Raw genomic sequence first — 18503 nt, forward strand, 5'->3', positions numbered from 1 at the left:
GTAAAGTAAAACCCAGAAGAACATCATCTTTTTGTCCTGTTACCATGACAACTAATAAACTGGTCCAACTCTATCAATCTGATGGTCTAAAGACTGGAACAAACACCATATGGTGAAATAAAGATGCGCAAGAACATTAATGCCAGTTCAGGCTCACTCCATCATGGCTGTTGGCATCACAAGAACTCTGCCACAATTAAAAATTACTAAGAGAGCATTGTTTATACTGGTAAATAAATGTCATCAGATGAGAAAACAAAACTCCATGTCCAATGACGTTTCAAATTTTCATAATGGTTTAAGAAGACTTTATCTCAAATCTCTTTTTTTTTTAACAGATGAGTAAACTGAGGCCCTGAGAGGGGAAATGACTTGCCCAAAATTACATCATTAGTTATAGACAGAGCCACCCAGTTCTTAATTCTTAGTATAGAAGCCTCATCTCACAACAATGGTTTTTGTGGTCTCTGTAGAGGAGAAAGACCAGGGCCTAATGTTAGATGGATTCATTGTGCACAACAATTAAACTTCAAGGGAGTGTATCAGATGAATAGACATGGGAGCCCAGGGAGGGCCTGATCCCTACCCCCTGGTCCCTGGATAATGAAGTACAGTAGGCTTCCCAGTTGTGTCAGTGGGGAGACAAGGAGGCCATGCAAAGGAAGCTACTGAAATTAACCATCCAAGGACATGGGCCTGAAAAATCCAAGAAAGCTTTTAACATCTATCATTGCCAGCACTTAACTACCATGTCACTTAAACATCTTTTGCAAACTTCTGCATTTAAAGGAAAACACAATGAGGTTAACATTTGGTAGGTGCCTAGTATGTGCCAGGCAATGTGCTTGGTAGTCTTACTTTTATTGTTTTATTTGATCTCACGACAATTCTGTTAGGTTAAGTCTTTTTCAGATGAGGAAACGGAGGTGAGGATAGGTGTCACACAAATGGTAAGTATAGAATCTTAATTCAAACTAAGATCTGTTGAATCCAAAGCCACTTCCTCCACCATGTTGCTGGCCTTTGGGTCACCCAGCTGCCTGAGCTGGGCCAAACTGCTACCTTCCCCCAAAGGGGGACAAACATCGGTTCCATTTCTGGAACCAGCCTCTAAAATAGCACAGTGGTGTTTATCTAGATTCTACTCAGATGCGCTGACTTCATAGTTCATTTCATGAGAGAAAAGACGCAGGCAATAAATAATTGGTTTGGAAATTTAAGTTTGCCACACAGCTTTCTCCAGTAAAATGAAATTAAAAAAAAAAAAAGTTTCCCTCCAGGTCACAATTTCCATAGCTGGATCCCAGAAGCCCACTTAAAGTGCACAGAATATTAACAAATACATTTAGAGATGAGAGCTGTTCTAATGGCAAGGAGGTAGGAAGGAATGTACTTACACTTATATCAAGACTACAAAGGCTAACAGCATCTTCATCTTGGGCGCTCTGCTTCCGTTTTCGCTGTAAGACAAATGATAAAGATCAAATGTAAACAGGGATTACAGCTTTGATTAACAAAAAACACAATCGAATAGCACATGTAATCCTTATCATTTCTACCATGTTACCCGATACCTTTAATCAAGCTATCTAAATGAATAGATACACATTACTATACATAAAGCAGATAAACAACAGAACCTACTGTATAGCACAGGGAACTATATTCAACTTCTTGTAATGGGCTGTAATGGAAAGGAATCTGAAAAAAAATGTATGCATATGCATAATTTGAATTGCTTTATACTGTATACCTGAAACTAACATTGTAAATTGACTACACTTCAATAAAAAATAAAGATTGAAAAAATTAATACTTCTAAGAAAGCCTAAGAAATTGTGGGAAACTATTAAGCTCTAGGTTAATTGGTTTGTATTACTGTTCTTATTCATGCTGCTACAGTTTTTTTCTTTATATTTCCGTTTTTCAAAATGTCTCTGTATGTCAAAGCTTAGAAATTTAGATACAAAGTTCATATTTTTATTAACTTGGAAGAAGAGATTAGACTGGAAAGAAAATCTAATTCACTTAAAGATATTCCATTTTTAAAGCTGCTTTATAATACTTGGGTAATTTAAATTTGTTCTAAACCTCATCCAGGGTGCTGATGTAATCACAGAACCAGAATGCTGGAAAGAATCTTAGACATCTTCTCCAAACTTCCTATTTTATAGCCATAAATACCAAGATGCAGAAAAGTCATTATTTGAGCTGAAGAAAATTATATTTGAAATGAACTTATGATGGAGGAAGTCTACCAGGTTGGACATGGAAAAATATATTATCCTCTTTATAAAAAGAAAAGAAAATTCAGCCACAGCACAATAAAGCTCATCAAAGATACATTCACCTCTCTTCTGCATCCCCAGCTTAACCAACCAGGTAAGAATTTCTTGAATCCCTAATTTGTGACTTGCTAAGTCTCCCGATCCTACTTGGCAGAAAGCTACCAAGGGGACCAGAATCACTGGTATGAGTTTACAGTGGAGTCCAGGGACATCTGGAGTCTTCAACCCCCAAAGAGGCCCACCACCTCCTCCTCCTCTATCAGACGATGGGTATGAAAACAAGCAGAGATAGGAAAGCAGCAAGAGCTGTCCTTGTCTGTCTCACTATAATTGTTCTTCACTTCAACTCAACAAAGATTTGATGAGCATCTACTATGTGCCAGGCCTTGTGTGTGCTCTAGGGAATGTAGAGATCAGCAACTTCCACAGTTAAGGAACTCACATTCATGTGATTAACTGTAATACGGTAAGATCCAATCATCCCAGGAAAGTCACTTCACTTCTCGGAGTCACTCTTTCTCAACTCTAAGGTGGAGGTGGTAACATTAGCTTCTATTCTCCAATGGGGAGGAATAAACGCAATAATGCATTTTAGAGCTTAGCAGGGTGCCTGGTACATAGGAGGTGCTCAAAACATGGGGTGGAGGACTCTGGAAACACAGTGAGGGAGTAATCAGTTTGACCATGGTGAGGGCTAGGGAAGTCTTCTCAGAGGAGGAGGCATCTGAATAGGTCTGAAGGATGAATAAGAGTTTGCCAGACAAAGATGGGGAGGGGATTAGAGCCTCATTTTCCATAGTCAGCTACCTAGATATTTAAAATCCCAAAGATGAACACACTTCTATCCAGAGTTTGGAGTGCTAGATCCTACACATTATTCCACTTGAGCAGTGGAATAGATATCCAGTGCCAGGAACCAGGATACTCAATCAGCTATCCTGAGACAGTGTCCAATAATCTGCATTAACAGATTTCCCACGTGGTTTTTAGGGAGTTAAATATTCCACTCAGGGCCTTTGGGGTTAGTCTTGAGAAGATGCTGAGGGCCACCTGCCATTTTTCAGTGTGCTTCATGTTTGCATAGGGATCTCACTGTCACTGATTCATTAACCAGTTACAGTTAGAACCATCACTGTGATGTCACTGAGGCCAATTCACATGGTGACTTTTTGAGGCAAGTATGGCAAGGAATAGTTCCCATTCTACAGCTGAATAAACTGAAGTCAGGGGAGATAAGCAATTTGCTCCAAGTTACACGTCTACAGTGTAACACTCTGCATCCAGGATTCTAATGCCTAGGGCAAAACCCTTCTCTCTCTCTCTCTCTCTCTCTCACACACACACACACACACACACACACCATTTAAAGCATGCTTGGCAAATAGGTTACCACTCATTTGCCATCCGGAATGTCTAGTAGCGTCTGCCTGGAGCACTGTATTGAGGAGGATTACACAGCATAGCAAATGAGAGAATGCCACAATCAATTAGTAATATGTGCTGGGGTAGAAGAGCAAGGAACGACTGTGTTGGTGTCCTGCTGCCCAGGGTACCCGTGCCCTTCCTGAGTCTGGCTTCTCTTGCCTTGAGAGGCTACAGAATTTTACCTGGGATCTTGAGACGTGCCATGGCAGGGTGGGGAGGGTGGGGCTCTGGAATGTTCTCTGTAAAGTGGAAATCACGCCCACTAGGTCAGGCTGTCATGAGGATCAGAGATGATGTGTGGCACTGAAACAAGGCCTGGCACATAGTACGGGCACAATAAATGGCCACTCCTGTTAGGTGATACCCAAACTGTTAGCTACAGAGATGTATGCTGCTACCTGGGACCGTCAGATTATGGGATTCTATGGCCCTACAGTGCCACTCCCAGGGCTCGATGATTTGTCAGCATATGTTACAGCAGCTTGTTACCCCAAGAAGCCCCTGCCGGCGAAGCAGATGGGATAAGAAGAGAGGCCCTTCCCCTCAGAGGTGTGTAGCCCTTTCCAGACCAACTCAGTACATGACCCAGTGCTTGAATGCAGTCTTCTGAGCCACTAACCCCAGATGCTTCTCTGCACCCTAAGGGTCAACCCCAGAAGACAAAAGTCTAGTGGCCTTTTAAATTAAGCCATGGCCAGTTAATCTGAGAGAATGATCTCCTTAAGAAACTCACACATTTTATGAAATACAATCTGTGTAGATTATCAAAGTCGATTTTCTTTTTAATTTCCATCACATAGGGTGGTGACTGACCACGGCCAGCAACACAGAAGGAGCCTGAAGTTTAAACTTTGGGCCCAAATGCAAAAATCTCACAAAGTGCTGCTTAGCCATTTGCTCATTCGCTTTAGGTTCACCAAGCCTTTCTGATGTGCAAAGCCCTGCTCCGGGTCTTGGGATCCAGCAGTGAGTGAGCCAGGCCTACTCCCTGCCCTCTAATGGGGAATAAAAAGAAAACAGAGTAAGTACAGACTGTGATCCCTGCTATGAATGAGTCAGATTAGGTGCTGAGACAGAGACAAGCAGGGGAGACCCGTTTTAGAGAGACACTTTAATTTTTTGTTTTCTGGTTTGTGGTTGACCTTCTTGTGAGATGTAAGCCCATGAAGGGAGGATTTTTGTCTGTCATGATCACATTCCTAGAACTTCGTACATAGCTAGCTCCCCCAGAAGAGTATTTCTTGATTTTTTTTTAAATTGATGCCCTTGGTCCTGCTCCCTTTGAGAAGCTTGTCTTCTTTACCAGGTACCCAACTTCAGGAGGGGCACAGGCAGATGGAGTGGAGGGAACAAAACAGGCACCCACTCCACCAGCCCAGCACAGCCCCTCCTCTGTGCATCAGAAACCATGGACAGATTACCTGGGGGAGTTACTAGGCGGGAAGGCCATTGAGTGTGAAACGCCTGCATTTACACATTTGGTCTCATGGGTTCTTAGCCAGCTTGAAGAGCCACAGCCCCACCCTGTTATTCTTGTCAAACTTACTGAAGCGAATGCACAGTCAGTCCACTTCCCTTTCAACCATGAAAAACAAAGCACCTTGGGTGAGCCCAGTAATTGTGCTGTAGTCTGGGCCCTCTGATTTGGGCACATAACTTTAAACCCCAGTGGCCAATGAAAATTTTCTGAATGAGTGACTAAAAAAAGAATAAATAAAGGAGGCCAGTGTTCTTGGGGTGACACCCTCCCCTTCCGCTAACCACCTGGCTGCCAAAATTAAATCAAAACCTCAAAAGCAAAGCTCACTGAAGGCTGAAATTCTTCAACCTCAGATTTCCTTGGAGACCCAAAACATGCAAGTTCAAGCTATAGTCTTGCTTTTGAAATAAGAAAGAGTCTTTTTCTTACCAGCAGGGGCATTTCTTTCCTTAAAATATTATAGGCACATTAAAAAAAATTACGGCTGCTCAGACATTGCTCCGAGTGGGACACTGTGATTTTCACTCCTCTTATGAGAAGAAATGTCAGATGTGTTCAAGGACAAGGCACACCTACAACCAGGCATCATCCATGGACTGCCCTGAGCAACAGCATGGGCACTCAGCCTCTGTGCTTTACAGCATGGAACCCAAGACTGATGATACTTCCATTGAAAGGAAATAGTCAGTGAACCAAACTACAAATGAACTTAATGGGCACTTGCACACTTTATCTGAACACCTAGGTGCCTACCTGGGGCAAGGAGGAAAGGCAGTTGCAGAGGGAATGTATGGGAGCAAAGGGCCTGAGTGTACTTCACTGTCGGATTCCTTATCCCTGATGGTTACATATTTGATGGAGACATTTTCTAGAACTGCTTGGGTGCCAGAAAAACCCTCTCATGCTTCTTAAATCAAAAAACAATCAGGAGGCTCTTTAATCTGCAGCAGAGCAAAGTCTTCTGTGTATTTGGATGTGAGTTCGGATGGAGATGCAGGTTTCTATAGATGGATCAGGTGGACCCTCTCTGAGACTCACTACTGGTGACACCATCCACTTTCATGATGCATCATCGTTCTCTGAACCACTCTATGGCTATATCCTTTTGGGCTTGGCTACCTTCTGATAGCACAAGGCAGACATTTAAATCTTATCAGCAAATGGTCCGGGAACAAATGTTTTTTCTATGGTTCTGGGTAAGGCTCTCTGTGAACAGCACTGACCGTATATCTTCAGCTGATGGATCTTCAGAAGAGCTGGCCTGGGTCCAAGTCTGACTATTTTATTCTTCCTAGGCGCCAGCTTCCATTCTGTCTACACCCAAGTCTTGGGAATCCTTTGAGGCTTAGAGTCTTAGAATCAAAGGAGAATCACCAAGTATCTTCCAAAGTACAAGTGAAGGGAAGCGGATGCCAGAACTGGGCACTTGCTATGAGCCAAGCACTGTGCTCACCATTTAAAGGACTGTTCCATTTCAGCTTCGCCTTAACCCAGCCTAAGTAAGCATGGTGGTGTTCACTTTACAGTCTCGTGACTTGCTCAAGGTCACAAAATTAGTTCATGCTAGAGAGGGGAGTTTTCTCTAGGCCAGCCTGGTTCCCAAACCACTGATCCTTCTGCTATCCAGTGCTATTTCTCTTTTTACATTGCTTAAAAACAAAGGGTGTTTATTTGACACAACACTGTAAAATGAGTATGAATCAATAAAAAATGTAAAAAAGAAAAAAACAAAGGGTGTTTTATTTAAATTAATATAATGAATAATATAAAATAAATTTAAATATTTATTCAAAACAATATGTGTCTTAACAACAATTTTAAAAGGTTCATAAGACATTTACCTAACATAGCGCAAGGAAATGAGGAGCATAAATGAGATAGACCTGAGTGGAGAATCCAGCTCCATCATTTGCTCCTTAGTGTGACCTTGGGCAAGTTGCTTCTCTACACTATTACTCATTCAACAAATATTTATTGAAGAACCACTAAGGGCCAGGCAGGTTCCAAGTGTGTGAGATATGTGTCTAGAAAACAGTTCTGTAAACTTTGATTTCTCCATCATATGGGTTATTTAAAGGATTAAAGGAGATAAAATTTTAGAACAGGGCCAGGCACATGGCAAGAGATTTTTTAAATGATAATTATTATTGCTAGTGTGGTTATTACCAGAATTACTATTACTACTATCGTTAGTGCTGCTTTGTTGTTATTTGACATTGAGAGGCAGGCGGCGAGGGCGGGAAGGTATTAGAGATGGGGGATCCTGCAGGATGATGGATAAAGGACCTGGGATGCAGCCTGACCCTCCTCCAACTTCCTACATCACCCAGGGTTATAAATGGATGTTCTCTGGATACCTTCAGTCACGTTTGCAGTGTGTTGTTCCCACTTCTGTCACAGAGACAGGACAAGTGCAAGGCCTGACTTAATTTTAAATGGCTGAGATTGAATTGATTAGTGTCGGAACAGCCCCATGATTTAATCACAGGGCTTTTCTATTTAATAACCAAGTGACCAGAGCAGCAAAAATGCACTGATGGAGAGACTGCAGCTCCTGACTTGACAGCAAATGGCCCCTGATTAGTCATTTGTAATTATTAAATTCAAACCAGATCGCAAACCTTTCTGATTTATCTCTTTGCTGGCAAACATCTTTGGTGGTTTCAGAGGCTTTGATGAGGCCTTTCATCTGTGCCTTCTTTAGGGAGAGATTAGCAAAAGGATTTTGTGTTCTTGTACTTCCCCTTAGCTGGAACTTGACTCACTAAATTCACATTCAAGCAGGGAAAAGATCCACATTTTGTTTCTCTTCTGTATCAGCTCCAGGGCTGAGAAAGAGAATTGAGAGGGACCCCCTAACTCTATTTTAAATACACTGCTGGGTTTTTTCTTCTCTTTATTTTTAAAACACCCTCCCTTTTCCAGCATCCAGGAATCATGATTCTTTTTTCTAGCCTCTTCAATGTGCTCACAGAGTAGAAAACCTAGAAATCACGGTGCTCTCTGAGCTATTGGTAAATAAATCTTCACTAACACAACATGCAATTTTGTGTTCATATGCCACTAACTGTAGTTTAAAGATGCTAGGTGGACTCTAAAGTTAGACTTAGTGGGTTCATGTCCTAATCATGCCACTTATTTGTTACAGAACCTTAAGTGCACCACTTCACCTCTCTGAACCTGTTTCTCATCTATAAAATGGGGATACTAAGGTTATTGTAAGAGTTAAGTAGATCAGTGTGAGTAAAGAGCTCAGCACAATGCCTGGCACACAGTAACTTCTCAAGTATTAACTATCATTAGTAGTAGCAGCAATAACAGAAGTAACAGCAAATGAGAGCAGGCACCAGAGGGGGAAAAATACAGAGAAAATTCCTGTATTGCATAAAATTAACTTGATTTTGTCAAACCAGGGAAAGCCCCAATGATTGATTCTGGCCTTAGGACATCTAGCCTTTAGCTTGTCTGGAAGCAGAGATGAGGTCACCTTGGCCAAGAAAAGATCTTCCTGTCCCACGGGAAGGAAAAGATGTTCAACTGGGCAGGTGAGAGGTGGGAGAGACCCGGCCTGGCTGCCAGCCCTGACAACCAACAGCAGCCAGATTCGCTATCATTCCACAAACACTGACAGACTACCTTTCCCTCTAAAACACTCAAGGCCAGAGGAGCAGGAGAGAAGGCAGGAAACTTCCCTCCCTCCCTCCCCCGCCCCTTGCTGGGTTTAAAACAAGGGTCTATTAAGAATCCACTGCATTGTGTGTGCTTTCCATATATACAATCCTTACAGCTTGTACAAATAAGTTATTACACATGAGGAAACTGAGACTTAAAGGGCTTCAGTGACTAGATTTAAAGTGCTCTGCCAGTGGGTGGACAAAGCCAAGATTTCATATCCTTTCCAGCTAATTGTGTAGCTGATACTACTGGCCCACATCCCCTGCACAATCACCAATCCCAGGCACGCTTCGGCTTTCTATCGGCCAGAGATGCTTGGGTGTTAATGTTGCCAGGAGCAGCCCTCAACTTGTGATGAGCTGGAGTTGGTAGGTAAACACCCACCCCCAGCTTCCTAAAGCTTGGAGGAACAACTCTGAGGTACAGTCTCAGTCTTGACGGTACACTGGAATCACCTGGGGAGTTTAAAAGGCTCCCAGGGACTGGCTCCTGACATCCACCCAGAGTCTGAACATCAGGAGTTTCAGAAGATCCCCAGGTAATTCTACTGTGCAGCAAAGTTTGAGAACCACTGCCTCCCAGAAGTCACCAGCAGGATTGAGCCCCAGTTGCCCAGGGACCTAACCTGTTCATGATCACATCCTGCAGCGGCTTCCTTCGCTTTCCTGTCTCTCTTTCTCACTTCCTCACTAGTGCTTCAGGAGAAAATCTCCCAGACAAACTGCTTGCACTTGTATCAGGGTCTGCTTCTAGGGCACTGAACCTAAGACAAGCTGAATATGGCTCTGTGCTTCTAAAACTAGCAGTGTACTTGGAGGCAGGTAAAGCCATACATCCTGATACATGATCAAATTTCTTTCTGTAAAGAAGCACATGTAGAAGAAGTTCATTGGAGACAGTCTGGGGTAGTAGGAAAGAGGCTATCACTTTTTATTTGGTGCTATCGTGAACTTACATACCCTAAGCATATGTATATGTCTATGTATTAATGCAATTATAGTTTATCTGGGTACTGGGACACCTGCCTTTTTATTTGATGGCTGTTATTTCCTTCTTTATGTGTCTCTGTACTAAAGAAAGAAGATATACCTAAAAACAGACACATGTAGGTTGACTGGAATTGGAGGCGTCAGAGTGAATTCACGGTTACACACACACACACACACACGCACACAGTCGTATTTTTTCCTACCTCTTCCTACTGAGAGGTCTAGAAGCAGTGACACCCTAATAGCAATGAATACACTCAGTACCCAGATCTTGGTTTCTAAGTACTGTTCTCCACTAAAAGGACCCAAGGCTCCTTGGAGAAAAAGCTGATTTTAGGGCTGGGGTAGGGAAAAGACAAGATAAGCCTGGGACGTTTTTATGTATCAAAAGTAATGAAGTATTCTAAGAGTGATGGACACAGGCGTCAGCTTACAGGGCTCTCGCTAGCCAAGTCTGAGACAATTTGAGCATCGAAACAAATAGCGATGGGTCATAAACCACTGAATAAAACAGGAATCCATGAGCCCACAGTATAAGTAAATAAATATAATATATGATATAAATAAATGATAAATGGTGGAGAAGGGAAACCTCTTCTGTACCATAGAATACTAACTAATAAACACACAAGGGATGACAGAGTTAAAAAATTATCAACAGATGCTAAAACTAGTGGGTTAACATTTCATGAGGAATAGGACTCCTCCATAGCTTTAATTTACCTGTAGCTTAAAAGGGGGAAGATCATAACTTTACAATGGGGAAATTTAGAAAATGCCACCTGAACTAAGTGACCAAAGCTAATGTCACCAATACTGGTCCTAACTGACACCATGTATCTTCTGATGTGATACACGGAGAGAGACACCATATCACGCTGTCATATTCCTGCGAAAAATGCGCAGCCTGAAAAAATGATCCTTCCATCACTCTAGATACTTTTTAAATGCATGATCTGAATCTAGTCATGAAGAAACATCTAATAAACCCACATTGAGGGAAACCGTTCAACCTCACCGGCCTACACTCTTCAAAACTGCCAAAATCAAAGGACACCAAGAAGGCCTGGGGAGCTGTTCCAGATTAGAGGAGACGAAAGACTGCGTGACGATAAATGCAGTGCATGACTCTGAGTTGGATTCTGGACCAGGAAAAACAGTAGCTATAAAATACATTATTGTGACAGTTGGCAAATTTTAAAAATGAATGGTGGATGAATTAATATATTTTGTCAATGTTAAATTTTCTGCTTCTGATAATTACACCGTGTGAGAAAATGCTCTTGTTCTTATTTGGGACTGAAGGGACATAATGGCTGCAACTCATTCTCAAATAGGAAGAAAAATAATTTACATTTATGTGTTAAATGTCTGTCTGTCTATCAATCTATCTGTCTGTCTAGCTACTGAAAGACTGATACACAGACCAAGAGACAGAGAGATACAGAGAGACAAAGCAAATGTAAATAATTAGTGAATGTGGGTAAAGGGTATTCAGGACTTGTAACTTTTGAAATGATATTAAAGTTGCCAAAAGTAAAATAAATTCTCAAATAACCTGTACAGTCTTTTCCATCCTCAAGAAAAAGACATGCCCATAACCACTCATTCCCCTTTGGGGGCATCTGATATCTGTCCGTTGCCAGCTCCAGAGGATATCAGGCTTTCCAGGCTCAGCTCTGCAAGATCTGCTTGCCCTGGGGCCTGCAGGCCCCATGCTCCTGCAAGGCAGTGAGCCCACCTAGGCACTTCAGCAGAATTTGGTTGGATATCAGCTGGGACACAATTCCTTAGGCCTGAGAAGAATATAATTTAAGGACTATTTGATCAAAAATAGCTCTCTTCCAAACAAAACTGGAAATTCTCACAAGGCAATTTATGCTTAAAGATGTTTCTCTCTCAGTAGGAAAGAAACAGCTATAAAGGAAATAACTGTGTAATAGTTAACACCTCTCCCCTCAAAACTATGTACTTGAATATGCTAACAATGTCCCTTAATATAGCTCCTCAGAATGGTGCCTCTGGAAGAACTGGACCTCTCTCCTCTTCCAACTAGAGTTCATTAGCACAAAGAGGCCACCCGTTTTCTGAATCGTCTTGACTAACTTGACAATAATGTTCTTGGCAATAGTCTGCAGAGAAGCCGTCAGAACAATAATGTGAAAGCCAGTTACCATTTCTGATGCGGTGTCTGGAAAGATGTCAACTATGATTAGAGGGACATTTTCCATCTGCAGCTGTCTTTGAAAGTGAAGGAGGGCCTCACCACAACCCCAAATTATAGGAGAGAGGCAAAGGGCCCCCCAGCACCGGGGACACACAGGTATTCAGAGCATCTCTCCTTCAGCGGTGCTATCATGTCCCGTCAAGTTTTGAGTAAAAAGCAAAAGTTATGATAAGCCACAAATGGGCTGCAGGGAGGGAGAAAGGACTGTGTGCTAAACTTTCTAATCCTGAATTTTTACTTCAAAGCCCATCCCAATCACTTTTATCCTGAAGTCTGAAACCCAGATCTGGATTTTGCAGAATCAAAGCATATTTATCCATCATTTAATCTATTTCCGGGGGATCAGTGTTGTACTAAGAGTAGAATTCTTTCATGCCCAGAACTCTCCTGGATGTTTCTAAGGTCTAACCCAGCATGCAGAGAAAGCTGAACAAATGTTTGTTGACCTACACACGTGAACAAATGAATCTACCTGCCCCAAAACAGCTGAGCTGTAGAATTTCTTTTCAGGAAGATTAAAACACCAAGATGTGCCATTTATAAAATTTAACTTTTGATTCTGGGCCCACAATATTCCTGGTTTTTTGGCAATAGAAACTCAGGAACAGCAAGAGACCCAGATAAATGCATTTCACTATATAGGCTCATTCATTCAACAACGATTTTACAGAGCACCTATTATGTGCCAGGCAACGTGCAAGCTCCTTGCCCTCAGGAAGAACACGGCTGAGTAGAGGACAGAGACGCTAAGCCAATAAGCAAATTAACAAGCTAGTTTAAGGGTGTACCAAGTGTTATGAGGAAAGTAAACCAGGGTAATATGAAAGAATGTGAAAGGATAGTAGTGGTGGAGCTACCGAGAGAGAGATCAGGGAAGCTTTTCAGAGGAGGAACATCTGAGATGACACCTACATGATGGGATGGAGCCAGACAAGCAAAGGTGGGGGTGGATGGGGAGTGAAGGCTCCTAAAGGCCTCCCATCATTAAAGGTTCAAGTTCTCTCTTCCCACAAGTCCCACACACAGTACCTGATGCCTGTTCTGATTGGTCGGTGCCCACGTATGTGCCTTGGCTCCATACTTGGTGCTTATTCTGATTGGCCAGTGCTCGTGCACATGATTGATTACATGGAAAACCATCATCGCTTGTTAATAAGGTTGAGAACCTACTGGGGCAGTTTTCCTTCTCAGTTTATTTGAAGGGAAACTAGGGGTAAATGATTTTACTCATACTTGTGTTTTTTTTAGTCATGAAAACAGTACTGAGTTTCTCAAGACTTGTTAGTATCTGTAAGACCCTGTGCAAAGTCAGATCTGGTCCACCTCTGATCTCCACCTCCACTCCTTTGCTTTGAGTGCCCACCTCCCATAATCCCAGTTCCTCTTCCTCCATGTTTCCTCTGCCTCGAACCCGCTGTCCTCCCCTTTCCTCCTCATCCTTCAAATGTCAGCCCCGGGAAGGAAGTATTCTAAGATAGCTCCAACCCAGATCTCATCTCCCAGTTATGGCCTCTCAGAATTGTGTGCCTCTTCTTTGTTGTATTAACCCTATTAAAACGTTACCCCGGTGGGATTACTTGATTAATGTCTGTTTCCTCCCTCAAGCTAAATTCAATGAATGCAGAAACCAGATCAAGTTCACTTACTACAGTATTTCTAGTGCCTTTCATTACATGGGCATGTAGAGTATAATGCTTTGCGGTCACTATCTTGAAATTATTAATAACTTTTTAAGAAGGGTCCTGAATTTTCATTTTTCACCGGGCCCTGCAAATTATGTTGCCAGTCCTGGGGAGGAAAGAATGTACAGCGGCTCTTTTGGGATGGGTACTCATTCTGAGCCCACTCTAGTTCTGAGGCCACTATCCCTGAAAACCCAAAGTCAAGTTTGACTACCAAGCATTAATTCATTCAAATATTAAATAAATACTTATTGGGCAACTCTACGTGCCCACATAGTAGAGCCCTGCTGAGCACAGAGCTCTGTCCATGAGGCTGACCCGATTCCTGCCTTCCCCTTGGAATTCTTGATCCCAAGTCATTTAAAGATGCTTCTGACTTTTAATGGAATATATCTCACCCTGGACTTCACCACTCTCTGAACAGTTTGGTTTCACAGGACAGGACCTCCCTGGCATGGGCCCAGTCCTGAAGATAAGAAATCCTTTCCCCATTAGAACTTCAGTCCTGCCTTCAATCTGCCAATGAGACTCAGGCCAAAACAGAAACTTTATCTTGCAGAAGCAATCCTTTCATCTCCTGAATTTTAAAGTCCTGGTTATCCTCGTGATACTGTAAAAGGTTTGCCAAAAAGTGGCTCTCCAAGTTTGGCAACATTTGTCTGCTGCATTTTGGCCTGGGCTCACCACTCACACATCAATAGTTTACTTTAATAGCCACTGACCACCAGCACTGCTCTACTCACTGGGTGTCTCAGATTGGCAAACAACTGACAAACGCCACACGGTAAATTAAACTTACAGGCAAATCTGGGAACACCAAGCTTGTTAGCAAATTGTAATACCACATTGAAAGAGGAACAACAAGAATGGAAAACGTTGTTACTCAACAGAACAGAGTAGCACCAATATGTTAAGGAAAATGGCAGAGAAGAGTTGAATACCAAGAATTTCAATGTATTTTTGAACTTAAAAGAAAGAAAAGTGATAAGCTGCTTTATACTATTTGGATATATACCTTGAGGTATCATTTCCCAGAGGATTGGTCTGGTACCATGGTGGTTTATAAGATCATTTTAGGCAGTATGCTTACCAGCTGTCTTGGTTTGGGCTCCTCCCAAAGCAGATCTTGGGTAAATGTTTAGCTATAAGCTGTTTACATGGGAGGTGATGCCCAGGAAGAAGTGGTGGGGAGTGGGAAAGTGATGTGGGGGAAAGGAGGGAGGCCACAAAGAGGTGTAAAGCCGCCAGGTTCCAGCTATGGGTAGCTGGAATTCAACCCACTGGGGGCCCCCAGAGGGACTGTGTAGGACACAGTTCTTAATTTTCCACCAGAGGGTGAGGAGGTGGAAGTGTTCACTCCACCAGCTTCTGCCTCTCACTGATGGGGAGAAGCCCCTCGGGGTGTTAACCCCCTTGGCTGTAAACTCCTGCAAGCAGAAGGACACAGGAAGTCACAAATGGGTACAGGGGACTCTGGGGGTGACTTCTGACGTGAGCTTAGGTGATGAATGGGGCACTGGGGGAGTCTGCTGTGACATGCTTTACCCAGCATCAGCTCACATAATAGGAAAGTTATCATGCTTTCAATTTGCTGTCCATTCTCAACCCATCAGAGACAGGCCAAGATTGGGGCAACCTCACCTTTAACACCCACCTAATGTTTACCAACCTCAATCTTTCTCTCTCCAGGGTGCACAGAGACTCAGGCAACAGCATCTAGCTAGATTTTAGTTACACTGTTTTGTGGGTATCTACTTATCTTAATAACTGTATTCAAATTTGGGCCAGCATACTGGTTTTCTGTCTATTATAATAAGGTAAACTTTCCATTAAAGGTACCTACAAGGGGAAAACTTTGTTGCAGTTTTGTAGAAAACTATCCAGCATTTTTCAATGTCAAGGGCTATGGTAAAAGATGATTCACAAATGAGTGAGGTTTAGGGGAAACACTTTCTTTGCGGAAACTCCCTCTCATAGCTGTCATACAAAGTAACTGGCCCGTGATTTTGCTGCTCCTGGCAAGTACAGAAAAAGTGACACTCTGTTGCCGTCTTCCCCGAGATGAGTGACAAGACTCCTCCTCCCCCCACCTGCCCCTACCCTACCCCTGCAATCCTTTCTGGAGAGGATCTGTAGTCCTCTGTCTGCCCAGTCATGGATTAAAAATGAAATTCATATCTAACAGGTCTAACTTTAGCCACAGGAAACAGGAGCACTTGGGGGACCCAAAGTGTTAGCCAAGTTTTGTTAAAGGATGGGCACGTTATCTTTGCTGAACCTTCTTCCTTCCCCTTTTTGGGAGGGGAGGGGTGGAGGCTAAGCTTTGGGCAGTGAGCGGAAGTGAGGCCTGATGGATCTGTTTCCTGGTTGGCTTTGTGGGAGATTTCTCCTCAGTTGTCACAGCCCTGGCTCCCAAATTTATGCTACATATTGTTAGGGCCAAGCAATGCCCACTTTAGGGTGTATTATAAAAAATATTTTGATGATGAAAACCACCCAAACGAGGAATTTAAAAACCTTCTATACTGAAAATGTCCAGACACCTTGACCACAGATATGAAATGCTTCTGTGAAAAAAACAAAGTTTAAACCTAATTAGTTTTCTAAAATGCATATTTTTTTCTCCAGCTTTATGACAATGGGCACAAATTATAGAAGTCTGCTTTACAAATTTTTATCAGAAGCTGCCAGATCACAAGTGCTATTATCTTTCTCTTATCTGACGCATAAATAGTAAAACAGAGCATCTAGAGAACAATTATCCGGTTGTTATCTATTTTCTAAGGTCATCCGACTAGCTGTGTGACCTTAGGCATTTTACGTTCCCTCTCTTGATCTCGGTTTCATTATCTGTAAGATGAGGGCATTGAACCAGGTGACCTCTAAAGTTTTCTTCTAACCTTGTATGGATGTATGACAACACGTAGCCAAGGAGATTCTGGGGTGGCGGGTGGAGAATGTGGGCAGTGAGAATGGCAGAGATTGGGAAACGCTTTCTAGAAATAAATTTGAGATTTTCGATTTGCCTCAAAATCATGGATGACAATAATCCTTAATCTGAGAGACACCAAGATGCTTCAGGCAGAACTGGCTGTATAATTCGCAGGGCCCAGGGCAAAATGCAAACATGAGGAACATGGGGCTCCTTGTCCAAAAGTTACTGAGTTTCAAGACAGTTACAGCAGAACATTAAACCTTGCACATGGCCCTTCTGAAGGCAGGAAGGACCCTGTGTACCTGCATGGGTCTCAGATGGAGAGGCTGACTCTGGCTTCAACCTCACAGGGAAACCTGACCCAGGTAAGGACATGTGGCCAGTCCAGAGACAGCCATTCACACTCATACAACTCTTGTTTGTCCAAAGCCTCAGGTCTCAGCTTAATGTCTCACGTTGGACATCACCCCAAACACTAGCACAGCTCAGGCAATGGAGAAAGGCCCAATTTCTTCTCCTTCGGTGCAGACCTGACTGCCCCAAAGTACAACAAACACCAAGAACAGTTGCCTAGGAGATTTCTATCCAAAATAAAGAGCAGTGCCTCAAGTTTTTACTCCTTCCTCACCCAGGGAACCAGAATAGAGAACATGCTTCTGTGTGTTCACACACAAACACACGTTTCTTCAAGGCAAAGACTCTTTCTCAATTGTTTACAATTCAGAGTTTACTATCTTATGCTCCAAGGTTGGGGATGGAGGCAGGCGTAATAGTGAGGGAGGGGTTAAAACAACAAGATGCCATTTCACATCCATCAATCAGATTGGCAAAATTTAAAAATCTGACAATACTAAGGGTTGGAGAAATGAGGACTCTCACTCAAGGTTAGAGGGATTGTCATAGATTGGAGAGCAACTTGAGGGCTCCAAGTCAAGTGGAAGATGGGTATGTCTTCCTGCTCGGCATCCCACTTTTAGGGACATAGTCTAGCATAATTCTTGCACATAGTGAGTATTTACAGACCTGTAGACCTGTACAGGGATGCTCAGGATGTTTGTAACAGCAAATGACTGGATAAAACAGACAGATTTTTTAGTGCAGAAATGGAGTATAGGACATGCACCCTTTATATTTTTATGTTGGTTATATCAATATTTGCAGTATTAGAAAATAAAATTTAAATTAAAATTTTTTCTTTTAAAAAGCAATGAGTCTATTATTACTTCTTAATTGAACTATCATATTTTAAAGAAAATTAACTGTATTTTCCAAAACAAAAAACACTATGAGAAGAGCAGCATTGTTTTATCCTTTTATAACTCTCTTTACTGTCTGGCTGCAGAGAAGACAGCTGGATTCGCATATCTGCTTCTGTGATCAGTCTGCTGTGATGTGTTATTTTGGTTGACGCACATGAAGCAAATCTGTTCTGCAGTAATGTAGCTAGTACCTTCTAGGTCTCAGGGACTCCTTGGATTACACTTTAGAACCACTGTTTTAAATCACCCTCCATTCTGCCAAAAGTTGTCTTTCACACAAACACAATCGTGTCGTTTTCCGAGTCCCTCAAAACATGAGTGGCAGCCTATGGCTCACAGAGTTAAGTCCAAACTCTGCGCACAGACCCCTCCTATTTAGCCAATCTGGTGCCTGTCCAAACTCCACTACTGCTCTGTTTTACATACTGGTATTCTGCTCACCTCTGGGCACACGTGGATGCCTGACCTGTTCTGCTTGTCTGTCCCTCTGAGCCTCAGCTTTCCTCCTGCTAAGACCTCAGTGTGTCTTTTGTAACCCTGTCC

General features: G+C 42.5%; 1 protein-coding gene across 4 annotated transcripts in view; it reads right to left on the minus strand.

Annotated features, from left to right (window-relative positions):
- ARHGEF3 (Rho guanine nucleotide exchange factor 3) overlaps nucleotides 1-18503 on the minus strand; it is a 242922-nt gene that overhangs the window by 125593 nt on the left and 98826 nt on the right. For all 4 annotated transcript variants that reach the window (XM_031686399.2, XM_072941523.1, XM_006196429.4 and 1 more), the window contains one exon: nucleotides 1398-1460. In XM_031686399.2, the coding sequence (XP_031542259.2) occupies nucleotides 1398-1460 (63 nt within the window). The remainder of the gene's footprint in view (nucleotides 1-1397; nucleotides 1461-18503) is intronic.

The sequence above is a fragment of the Vicugna pacos genome, chromosome 17, assembly GCF_048564905.1.
Source record: "Vicugna pacos chromosome 17, VicPac4, whole genome shotgun sequence".
NCBI lineage: Eukaryota > Metazoa > Chordata > Mammalia > Artiodactyla > Camelidae > Vicugna > Vicugna pacos.